The 12,288-nt window shown below is 43.9% G+C and overlaps 2 protein-coding genes across 6 annotated transcripts in view; one reads left to right on the forward strand and one right to left on the reverse strand.

The window, feature by feature from the left end:
• Positions 1 to 3,197, forward strand: part of PREPL (prolyl endopeptidase like) — a 33,468-nt gene extending 30,271 nt beyond the window's left edge. For all 5 annotated transcript variants that reach the window (XM_045827116.1, XM_045827117.1, XM_045827119.1 and 2 more), the window contains 4 exons: positions 838 to 987; positions 1,368 to 1,491; positions 2,295 to 2,368; positions 2,724 to 3,197. In XM_045827116.1, the coding sequence (XP_045683072.1) occupies positions 838 to 987; positions 1,368 to 1,491; positions 2,295 to 2,368; positions 2,724 to 2,813 (438 nt within the window). In that variant the 3' untranslated portion in view covers positions 2,814 to 3,197. The remainder of the gene's footprint in view (positions 1 to 837; positions 988 to 1,367; positions 1,492 to 2,294; positions 2,369 to 2,723) is intronic.
• A 141-nt stretch (positions 3,198 to 3,338) lies between these two features.
• The window catches only part of SLC3A1 (solute carrier family 3 member 1), a 32,275-nt gene continuing 23,325 nt past the window's right edge, over positions 3,339 to 12,288 (reverse strand). Inside the window, exons 7-10 of the mRNA XM_045827122.1 lie at positions 10,952 to 11,147; positions 8,169 to 8,336; positions 6,811 to 6,927; positions 3,339 to 3,943 (exon numbers count right to left, since the gene is read on the reverse strand). Of these exons, the coding sequence (XP_045683078.1) occupies positions 3,503 to 3,943; positions 6,811 to 6,927; positions 8,169 to 8,336; positions 10,952 to 11,147 (922 nt within the window). The 3' untranslated portion in view covers positions 3,339 to 3,502. The remainder of the gene's footprint in view (positions 3,944 to 6,810; positions 6,928 to 8,168; positions 8,337 to 10,951; positions 11,148 to 12,288) is intronic.

A 12,288-nucleotide genomic window follows, 5' to 3' on the forward strand; every position in this document is an offset into this window, starting at 1 on the left:
GTTTAGCACTGGTTATGAGCCAATGAGTGATTTTTCTCATCTTTCAACCTGGATATTATCCAGATTTTCTTCAACTAGCATTTATCTTTTTTTTTAAATGTATAATATCCATCTGGTGAAGAGTTTATTCATGTGTCACTGAGTGTCTATTTTTAATTTTTAATTGTGGTAAAATAACAAAATGTACTTCTCCACCATTTTTAAGTGCACAGTTTAGCAGTGTCAGGCACGTTCACGCTGCTGTGTGGCCAGTCTCCAGGACTCTGCATCGTGCCAAACAGAAGTCCCCCACCCCCACCCCATCCCCCGCCCGGCCCCAGGAACCACTGTCCTGCTTTCTCTCTCTCTCTCTGAACTTGGCTACTCCAAGGCACCTCCTGGGAATGGAACCATACAGTGTTCTTTGTTCCACTCAGACAGGTGTCGTGTCCTCAGGGGCCATGTGTGTTGTGGCATGTGTCCGAATTTCCAGGAGCTAGCTGCCCTCATGGACGTGAGGTGGTAGCGTTTAGTACTTGTACATAAAAATGTATGCGTGTGAATAAAAGGCACAAAAATTGTGAAATTAGAAAATAAACCTATTCTTTTTATATAAATGTCCCTTAAGGGGTTTATAGTTTTATATAAATGTCATAAAGTCTGAATACCTTAAAGGCCAGTTACAGGCGCCAGGCACTGGGCAGGACCGAGCAATGGGTCTGGCGCCTGGGGTCCACGTGGCTGCTCCAGCGCCGTCCTCTCTCGCCGGCACATGTGCCCGTGAAGCGTATTTTCCTGAAACTCATTTCACTGACTTGTTTGTCAAAGTTTAAGTTTCTTTGGCCTTTTTTTTTTTAGGCACCTTTCTTGGATGTTCTCAACACCATGATGGACACCACACTTCCGCTGACACTGGAAGAATTGGAAGAGTGGGGGAATCCTTCTTCTGACGATAAACACAAGAACTACATAAAACGATACTGTCCCTATCAAAACATTAAACCTCAGGTAGTGAGAGATAGTTATGACATCACTATCCAGCAGTGACGGAGAGGGTAGTCAGGAGGCACCCACCTGTGCTGAGGCCAGAATTCGGTCGACCTTTAGCTTGTTCCTCCTCATCAGACCCAAGTAGTTTTTGGCACCGTCTCTGCTCCTGTTCCACGTTTGTTTCAGTACGGCCGTGGTCTCTCTAGTCAGGAAAAGGCTATTCCAGGGAGCAAGTAGACCAGTGCTGTAATGCCATAGATCTCTCAAGATATCCAATGAGGAAAATAAGGTCTAGCACTAAGGGGGAAAAATTGGAGGGTGTTATTTTTCATAATCTATGAGGTAAGAGGGGGCCATAAGGAATAATACAAACTCTTTGTCCTTCGGTTTTCTCGCAGCATTATCCTTCAGTTCACATCACAGCTTATGAAAATGACGAACGTGTACCTCTGAAAGGAATCGTAAACTATACTGAGAAACTCAAGGAAGCGGTTGCAGAGCATGCTAAGGACGCTGGTGAAGGTAGGCGGCCACCTGGAAGCGGGGAACATAGCCGAAGGGACTGTTGCCTTTAGCATACCGCTCAGAACACTACACTTTATGTACAGACCAAATCACCCCCCCGGGATTTGTGGACAGACTGACTAACTGAAGCATACATTTTAACTGTAACCGCCTTGCCTCTTTTTCAAAGGACAATATTAAAATAGGGTAGGCAAGGCACAAAAAAAGTAAAATTAAATATCAAATATAAATTGGAGATATACTGTCATACAGCCATTCATTCATTTAACAGTGTTAACTGAGCCATTATTCTTGAGAACCTCTGAAAAAACGGATTCTAAAGTGTTTGCTGTGGAGCGTCCGAACTGGCGACTGTAACTTTCCCTAGATCTTAGTATTTTATTAACAAGAACTCTCACCCTTTTTCCTCACTGAGACCTTCGGGACTTGGGGGGGGCGGGCAGGGAGCCACAGCGAGGTTCTCAGGCAGCTGCCCCGAGGTCAGCTCCACCACACTCTCACCACGGCGGTAGTTGGTGCTTCCCGGCCTCAGGACTCTCAGTCTCCACCTGGCCCCCTTCCCCATCACAGCCTTGTCCATGCGGCCCCACAGTCTCCTCCATCAGCCACTGGTTCCCCTCCTGCCTTCCCAGTTTCAGAAACTCATCTCCAGCTTGCCCCTTCCAGTCTCTCTGTAGGCAGTGCTGGTTTATGCCTTCATCCTTCACTATTACTTTAATAGATTACTTGGGAAAAGAGGGAAGAAATAGGACTCAGGTGGCCAAAAACTTTTTAATTGTTTTATCTGTTAACTTTTTCAGGCTATCAGGCCCCCAATATTATTTTAGACATTCAGCCTGGAGGCAATCACGTGATTGAGGATTCTCACAAAAAGGTATGTCATCAAGGCCCTCTCAGTTGCCAGACCCCCGGTAGAGAGGTCTCACACTCCAGGTTGAGTGGTCGTGGCAGGGTTTGTGGCAGCTGCTTTACGACAGCTGGGTTGTGACCGCCACCCTAGAGGGTGAGGAAGAACAGGAGTCAGTCAGGGGAGGCGGCGCCCTCTAGCACTTGGGGTCTCTGTTAACATAATTTAATCTTGATTGTTGGGAGCCTCTGTCTCTGTCCCAAATGAAAGTATCCCTGCTGTAAATTGCCGATTGCAGGGTTGGGTGAAGAAGATGGACAGGCTTAACACTGCAGTTTTACTACAAAGGCCTTCATTCTAATTTGTTTAATGTCTCTTTTAGATTACAGCTCAAATTAAATTCCTGTACGAGGAACTTGGACTTGACAGCACCAGTGTGTTCGAGAATCTTAAGAAATACGTAAAATTCTAAAATGTTGTATCTGATGGGAATTGGGAACACTGAAGTATTTTCTAGTTTTACTTGCTATTGGGTTAGCAAAAGTGAGCATTTTTTTAAGTTAGTGAATAGTTTATAAAAATTTGCTTCTCTCTCCAAATTTTGTTTAGTGTACATCTCACTTGTGGTGTTCTCTCCTTGGTGTTTTTGCTCCCTAACCTGGGAAAGTAATTTTCTAATCACGCTCCTTAGGAGGACGTGGAGCAGGGGGTGGGGGGAGGGGTGGTCACAGCAGAAACCACCGCCCCCCCCATCAGTACAGCTCCATTTTTGTCCGTTTCACTGAAATTTTCTTTGAACAGTTTACAAATCAAGGCCCTGCCTCTTTGCTAATGAACATTTTTGGTGGTAAGTCATCCTCTAGTTCCTGTGCCTGTATTTTATAGAGTAACGACATTAAAATGCATTAGATCTTTCTAATAATGAGGAGTCCTAAGGCATTCTGATGATCTCTGCTGATGCTATCTCAGTAAAGTTACAAGTTCCTGCAAACGATAATTTTCTTTAGAACATTTTATTATTCTTTAAAAACATTGGAGAAGTTTTCCTGAAACAGTTACATTCAAGTTCATAAAGTTTACCTAGCAGGCCATACATGAAATTAATGCAAATGCTTAGAACAGAGCAGAGCGCCGGTGCCTTCGTCTCTGTCGCAGAGGTGTCTAACACAAGCTGTACAGGACGTTTAGCACGCTGGAGTAGCATGCCCGGCTGGAGACGAAGCACCTGTCTCGGAAACCGGGCTGGTAGTGAAGGAGACTCTGAGTGCTGTATTCGAGGATGAGGCCTTCTCCCTTGTCCGCCGTCACAGCTCGTGTGTCGACCTCACTTCCTCTGTTGGCGGAACTGGTACTTAGCCTTATCCTCACTTTCGTGGGAATATTTGAAATCATGTCCTTTAGGTTTAGCTGTGATGATTCTCCGAAATTCAGAACCACGAGAAAGATCCTGTCGATGCCATCCATTTCTCTTGCGTACACAACGAAAGGGTTGTCGGTCCTCAAATAGCAGAACCAGCCCCTGCTGAGGAGCAGCTCATTGGCACGAAGTGAACTTAATTCTTGATATAACGTTAATGCTGATCTGGGCTGAGTCTTTTGGACCTTTAAAAAAAAGGTATTTAAAAGGTATTAAGATAAATGCTTGGTTCTATGAGTTTTTAAAAAATATTTCTAGTATCAAGTAAGAAATTTTCCCAAAAAAAACTTGCTGCAGTTTTGCCCCTTACAATCATCACCAAATTGTAAGTATTACAAAGGCCAGAGGAGTTTACTTAACTGCTGGTAGAAATTGCAAATGCAGGGTTTCACCTTGTCTTTGCAGCATGTGCTACATCATAGCCGGGGATGATGTAGAGGCCAAGCTTGACTTCACTTAACAAGTGTCCATGTCTGAGTTAATGGATATTTAACCTGCCTAAATAAAGCCCCCGTCTGGTCTGTTGTAACTGGCAAAAAAAGCAGCCACGATGGCCACAGACTCCGGGAACGTCTGGGCAACTGGGGCTGCTCTGTCCCTTTTGCAGAATAATGTGTAGGCTGCTGCCATAACTTCAGCTGCGTAAAGTAAATGTTAGTGCTTTTTTAAAAACCATTAAAATAACATGTACGTTAAAGAAAATTTGGATTTACTTCTTATTAATAACATACATAATTTAATGTATTTTTCTTGGGTTTTTTTCCCTTTAACATTTCAAGCATCTTCTGTTATTATATAACTTCATAAATGTCACTTTAATGGCATAATAATTCTTTTAAGTGGTTATACCATAGGTAACCATTCCTTTTCATTTCAAAATTCGTGTTTCTAACATTTCCTTATATTCTTACTGCCCCCTATATTTGGATTATGTATTTAGGATGTGTCAGAAAGACAGTTGCTGTGTCAGAGCACAGACACTTGATACAGGACGCCAGGTTGTCTGTCGGAGCTGTTGCCGAACCAGGGATGTGTTCACCTCCTGGTCCTCTCACCAGCGGTGCTGACAGTGGCGGCTTTGGTGGTGGTTCGGGGGCAGGGGCCGAATGTGTAGTCTTTAATGAGTATCTAATGGATGTTTAAAATACGTTTACTCTCTGTTTACAAAGGTATTTATGGTACGTGTATATGGTATATGTATATGACTTGTCAGATTACTATTGACATTTTCCGTAGCCTTAGATAATGCATGAAAAAGCCTACTTCAGTACCACTCACAGAAGAAGGGCCCAGTGAGTGTTAACTACGACTTTTGTCTACTTGATTTACCACTTTCTCAAAGCGTGTTGAAGTGTCTCTCTGTAATTGTGGACTTGTCAGTTTCTCTTTGTGTTTCTCCGAATACTTGTTTTATATATTTTGAAGTTATTGTTAGATGCATAGATTCATGATTTGTAGTGGAATGTTCTTTTATCAGGTTTTTAAAATTTGCCTTTGTCTCAGTGCTTTTCATATTGAATTCTATTTTGTCGGCTATTAAATATTTCCACACATGCTTTTTTGTAACTTTGCTTTTTTTTAGTAGGAAATGCATGTATACAGTATAAAACTCAATTATAAGAAGAATATGTAAATATATCAAATAAAAAGGTTTTCTTCAACACCCTTCCCTAGCTTCCCAGTGCCTCTGTCAGAGATAGACACTGTTGCTGTTTGCATACTCTTTCATTTTCATGAGTCACGAAATGAGCCTTCTGTGCCTGTGCAGAGATACACAGACACACTTTGTCTTACACACGTAGTAGCATCTTACCATTCTGTACTTTTACTATTTAGCACGTTAGAGACAGTCTCATGTCAGTGCACACAGAACCTCCCTCGTTCTTTTTAAAGTTGCATATTAGTCCATTGTGTGGATCTAAACATTTATCAAATGTTTATCAAAAACATTTGATAAAATTACATTGGAGCCGTATCAAAAGATACAGAGACCTAGAAATGAAATGACTCCATTGTGTAGATTAACCATAATTACACATAGGATTAAATGACATTTAAATCATATCTAATGATACAGATATCTGGGCATGAAACTACTCAGTCTAAAGGGATACAGTTTTTGTTTCGATGGCTATAGCCAGGAGGCAAGCGTTCTTTTTGTTAGCATTTGTCTTCAGTGTCGGGATTTTAATTCTGTCCTTTTGTTTAAGTCTTCTGTCAGATTTGCCTTATCTAATTGGAGAGTTTTATCTTTTAACAAGTAAATGTAACCCATGTATATCCATGATTGCCACATGTTTAGACCTAATCCTGTAGCCTAATTTTCTCTTTCATTTGTAGTCGTACTTTTTTTATTTTCTTCCTTTTTAGCTTTTTATTGGATCTGTTGGTTATCTTAATGTACTTTTTTCCTTCTAATGTTCTTTAAAAATTATACAGTCATGTCTGTTCTTCTAATGGCTACCCTTAATATTGTAGTGGCAATTCTAAAATATATTTTAATGTTTTATATCTCTTCTTTATCTATGCTGTCCAGTGTGGTAGCTACGAGCTACTGAGCACTCCCAGAACTGAACTTTTTATTTCTTTAGTAGTCACAGTGTTTAGGAAGTTTGCCAAACTTGATCACCATGGAAACAGAATAGTATAGGCAAAAAAGGGTGTGCTTTTCTAGAACAGCTACTTTTGGGGACTGTTCGTGTCTTTAGTTTCTTCAGGTATACAAGCTTGCTCTCAAGCCCTCACTACCCTAGACTGACCCATCGTCTTCCTTCCTTTCCTTCAAGGGGAAGAAAGGAGGAAAGGTAGCTAGGCTTGCTAATAGACCTCCGTAAAATTTCCCTAATAACTCAGAGCTCTTAGTCCGTCTGGTGAGGAGTTGTATACTCAGTGTGGTGGTTTGCATGGCATAATTTGTCCTGGTTTGTATGGTCACAAAAACATGACTTGGAAACTGTACGAGCAGTCTGTGTGATTGACTACAGAGCATCAGTTAAGGTTTTAGACTCATCTCCCGTGCTGGAGTCAGCGTCCCGTTCTCATGGGCACTTACATCAACATTCACAGCATCGTAGTCGGTGCCGGTGGGCAGCCAGCTGTGGCTGCCTTCAGAGAAGCCAGCATTGGAGCTGTTGTCCCACTGCATTGGTGACTTGGAAAGAAGGGTGCTCTGTGTCAAAAGACCATAAGGAGGAAATAGTGGTCTGGTTATTAATTGAATTGTAATTTGGCCATAATTTGCAACATAATGATTTCATTACCCACATTTCTTGGCAGTACTTGTATCATTAGCATTCATAATGAAAAGATCTTAACGTTCAGTACGTAACCAGTTCCACACTTTAAATCGGAAAGTTGTCGCCCTGGCTGGCATAGCTCAATGGATTGAGCGTGGGCTGCGAACCAAAGCATCGCAGGTTCGATTCCCAGTCAGGGCACATGCCTGGGTTGCAGGCCACGGCCCCCAGCAACTGCACATTGATGTTTCTCTCTTTCTCCCTCCCTTCCCTCTCTAAAAATAAATAAATAAATAATTTTTTTTTAAAAAGTTGTCAATGGTGTCTTGGGTTTGGATAGACAATACTAACTGAACTCTGACACATGCTTGGACTCTGCTGCAGCAGTGACGGTGCAGCCATGCGTGCAGCCATGCACAGGGAGCCTGGGGTCTGCCCTCTTACCCAGCCTGGTCATCGTGCATGAGCACGCACACACAGACTTAGGAGCTGAAATAGAAAGAGTGCCCTTTGACCAAATATTAGGGAACTTGGATCTCATACAATTGAAGCTAATAACACAAATCATAGGTCCAAGATTATTCATCTACCCAAAACACAATTATGAGAGTCATAGCCTCAAACAAAAGCAAAACATAAGCAGCCCAGCTCGTCTGAGGCTGTGCGTGAGTTACTTCTGTTGAAACAAGAAGAGTCCTTGTGCTGTGGTCAGGGGAGATGTAGCGGCAGAGACAAACACTAAATAAATGTTTCTGGACATGGAGAGGGCAGAAATCATACTCCAGACTCAAAACTGGTTCTCAAACTTGTTTCTGTTTAAAGATTTTATTTATTTTTAGAGAGGGGACGGGAGCAAGAGAAACATCAGTGTGTGGTTGCCTCTCACACACACTCCTACTGGGGGCCTGGCCCACAACCCAGGCATGTGCCCTGACTGGGAAGCCCACCCAGTGACCTTTCAGTTTGCCTGATGACACCCAACCCTCTGAGCCACACTGGGCAGGGCTGTGTACAGGCTCCCCAGCCAAAAAGGTTGAGAATCCTTACTGTCTTAACAGTAAGAAAGAAAGGCAAAATAACCATGATTTTTAGCTGTAGAACAGAAGTAATAAGTCATCTGCTTTGGCAAGAATGTGTATATGGTATAGTGCATGGTTAAATCATATTAACTTACAACATCATAGCTTTCGTTGAGATTTGTGGCTAAAATATTCCCCATTCCTATTTCTTCTCCGTAGTAAGTGATCGGGGTTCCGGGAAGTGTGAAAACCAGCATGTTCATGGCGTTGACGTACTCTTTCCCCAGACGAGAAGTCAGCCGGACTCTGTCCGGGCCACCGGTCTAGAAGGCATATATTTTTAAGAGTACAACTCTACACAGTTTTCCAGAAGATTTACCATTTCACAAAAAGTTCTGTCAGGCAAAGAACAAGGTTGTTACCATGGAGACGTTGGTATCAGCAACCCTGGGGTTGAGTCCCAACCCTGTTACTTGCTGCATAACTGGCCAATTTCCTGTCTTGGCCACTATGGTCAACAAAATAATTTACTTCACAATGATACTGCAGATCTAATGAGGTGTGAGGGTACATACTGGTATTTTTGCACATTTGGATAAGAGAATACATAACAGAACAGGGAACAGCTGTCTCCCATGAAGGCAGGACAAGGACAGATCAGAGCAGGTGGAAGGGACGGGTGGTAGAAAAACTGCCCATGTCCATGGCTTGTGGACTATTCAGAACAAATGTTAAGAGGTAAATCAACTTTTATAAAGAAATTTACATAGCCATGGGGAAATTTGTTGTCAAGTTTTCTATTTTTAAGGATGGTGTTTCTATGTTTAATGGTCCAGTTACATATTGTAACGCCTAGTCCTTATTTAAGAGTCCACTCAGACCACCTCACAGCTCTCTCCATACACCGCACGCAGCTCCTCCTCCCTTGCAGATGTTGAGCATGGCACTCTGCTGCTTGAAAAGTACTCCCACACCTACGTTAGGTCTCCTTTCCCCGCTCCACCGCCGCGCTGCCCAGTATCATCGCCACTTTACACATGATGGAACAGGGAAACGGCATCCTTCATTCAAGTCAGGGAAGGAGGCAGAGCCAGCCTTTGAACCTGAGTCCAAGAGCCGGAACTCGGTTGCTACAATTCAGGAAAAGGGAGGCTGCTTTTTCCCCCATTTAGATGCACTAGAATTATCTTTACGATGACCTATTCTGACCATTGTAAAGCATTTCCCTATTTCTTTAATCCTCACCCAAGGATATGTTTGTTGATTTTTAGAGAGAGAGGAATGGGAGAACCAAACATCAACTGGCCACCTGCCACACACGCCCGTCTGGGGGATCTACCCCGCGACGTTTTGGTGTACAGAATGACACTCCATCCCATTGAACCACCCAGCCAGGGCATATTTTTCTATTTTTATGGACAGAAAATTAGGTCAAGTTTTGCCTCCACTCATTCTTTTCATTATCTTAAAAGCGTCTGACAATAAACCCTGGGATATTCAAGCATTCTGGACTTAGAACACTCCCGCCGCCCCCACCAGAACTGTTCCACGGGTGGGTCACAGCAGCGGACAGAGATCAGGGCCCCCCGCAGGCTGAGGCCCGTCCCCTGGGATGCCCGAGACTCGCAGTGTGTGAAAAGTGCTGAAACCACAGTATGAACCGTGTGATCTGGGGCACTTGCAGAACGGTGCACCAAGGACCTCTAAAAATCCCCACCATAGAAAGAGAATGCTGGCAAAAACCAAAAAGCCACTTTTCTAGAACTCTAGAAATTGGCTAGAGGCTTGCGACAATCTAAGGAGTGTTTATTCAAGAAAAACAGCTGGATCTCAGAACGGCCAGCTATGTGTCATTTTCACTGGCCCTGACGTCATGCCCCTCCCCCAAGATCTGCGACAGCCTTGGAACCAGCAGGCTTTAGCCACAGCAGCTGTGACAGAATGGGCAGAGTCTACCAAAAGGTCTCTGGAGAGAAAACACTCACTGTCTGACCTCTCTAACAGCTCGAACTTGGGGTTTTTTTCCCCTTTATCTGATATGATTCGAGCTGATTTTGCAAATAACCCCATCTCCAGAGCATTTGCTGAAAACAGCCAGCAGCAGTTAACATCACACCCGCCTGGGGTGGGCTGGTGAGCGAGATGTCCATGAGGGGCTCCAACCTGTTCCGGGAATCCAGAAGACCACACCAGCATACAGGGCAGAGCAAGTGCCCAGGGAAGACCTGAGACTGACTGCTTCAAGGCATTTAAGGAACAGTCAGTCATTTGGAGGATTAATCCAAAAAAGTCACTAAAGAAGCAGCAACAAACACAAAGCAGGGGTGAACGCGGATTCCAGAATTTCCACATTACATTTTTTAAAATATCCAGTTTTCAAAACAACAACAAAAAGACTGTAAGAGTACAAAGAAACAGGAGAGGATGGCCCACACATAAGGGAGGAAGCATTCAATAGCAAATGTGGTTGAGAAAACCCAAACACTGCACTTTAACTAGACAAAGACTTCAAATCACCTATTATATACATATATTCAAAGAGCTAGACTATAAAGGATTTTTTTAAGGTATGATGAACAACGTCTCATCAAGCAGCTACTATCAGTGAAGAGAAATCATGAAAAGGACAAGGAGACATCTCAGCTGAACACCACAGTAAGCAGTGCAAAGCGCAGCGGAGGGGCCTGGCAGATTGGAGCGGCCGAGGGATCGGCAAACTGGAAGACAGACCAATGCAGACGATAGTCAGAACCAGAAGGAAGACAATGAAGACAAATGAGAAGAACCTGGTCAGAAGCTGGGACAAGCCTGGCTCACAAACAGTCACCGAGTTAGGGAAAGGTGAAGGTCACGGAGAGACACACATCCTCCGGTTCAGAGGTGACTATTCCATGAGCTCGCCGGCACCAGCCGCGCTGAGCTGGGCGTGGGCACTTACCATCCAGTTGGGCCACTTCCCTTCCGGCATACGTTCCATCCAGGATGTGATGGTCTCGAACACGCCGTCCCCAGAGGGACTGTCGAGCCGAGTGAGGTAATCGTTGAAGGGAAAGTCTGCTTCTTGGATAAATGGCAGCCCGTAGTACACCATGGTGCTGTCCATGCTGTCTCCATAGGCTTCGGTCCCCATGAACCTGCAAGAATCAGCAGGGTGCAGTGTCTCCAGGGCCTGGGGAAGTGGTTCAGTCTGATGAACAGGATGTGGGAGGTGAATGCACACTGTGAACCATATCAGGCTGGGACTCACTAGAAAGCAGAGTCAAGCCTGATGACCAAGAAATGGCACACTGGGTCACCTGGACAATTTCTCATTGTAATAAACCCCCCAAACTAGCCTAATACTGAGGCCATGTCTAAGAGTTAAACAGTTGGATCTCAATCAAGATTGTTCTTTCTAAATCTAATAACTCAGTGGCTTCCAGGAAGACTAGCAATTCTCATCATCCCAGTTAGAATTTTCAGTATATATCTGCATATGAGGTAAAGGGGGTTTTCCCCCAAAAAGAACTTCACCTTCTGTTTGAACCCTTATAAAGTCTCCCTTTAAAAGGTGCGCACTTAGTTATTAAAAACCAAATACTCTTCAGGGAAGACACATCCTCCTGAGCACCCCACATCAGTGCTGGTGTTTGCTGTTTGAGACCCTGCATCAATGAGTGTGCCTGGAGCCCAGCGTCTCCACTCCCATCCCCTCTCTGCCGTGACTGTGTGCATGACCACGCCTGCGTGCTCAGAGTCTCAGTTTCCTCATCTGTAAAACGGGATGGTAACCAGAAGACCTACTGTAAGGAGGAGAAAGGTCTTTAACTCCTTTTCTATTGATTCTACTGGGTAATCATAAAAGCACAGTAAGGGTTCAGTTTATTTTGTTTACTGCATGCTAGACACTGTTCTAAATGCTTCATATACGGCATCTCATGTAATCTCACAACAGCCTTATAAAGGTGTGGCTGTCCCCTTTTCATTGCTGAGAAAACTGAGACTTAGGGTGAACCGACCAGCCCACGGTCACACAGCCATTGCACAGGAGTCTCTCCGGGCCCATCTGAGCCCACAGCTGCGCTCCTCACCAGTGGGGTCCACTAACAGTTTAGCTGCAACATCTGGATTCATACTGTACCAGGATACTGACAGGCCAAGTAATAATGGTGATTAACACTTAGATAACGTTATCTTTTAATTTTCACAAAATTCTTGTGAAAAAAGTACCGTGGTTATTAGCATTTTATGAAAGAGAAAAGTGCAAGTCAGCAAAGTCCAGCAACGTGACAGAAG

Source organism: Phyllostomus hastatus, unplaced genomic scaffold (assembly GCF_019186645.2).
Source record: "Phyllostomus hastatus isolate PE091 unplaced genomic scaffold, TTU_PhHast_1.1 phas_scaffold_78, whole genome shotgun sequence".
Taxonomy (NCBI): Eukaryota; Metazoa; Chordata; class Mammalia; order Chiroptera; family Phyllostomidae; genus Phyllostomus; species Phyllostomus hastatus.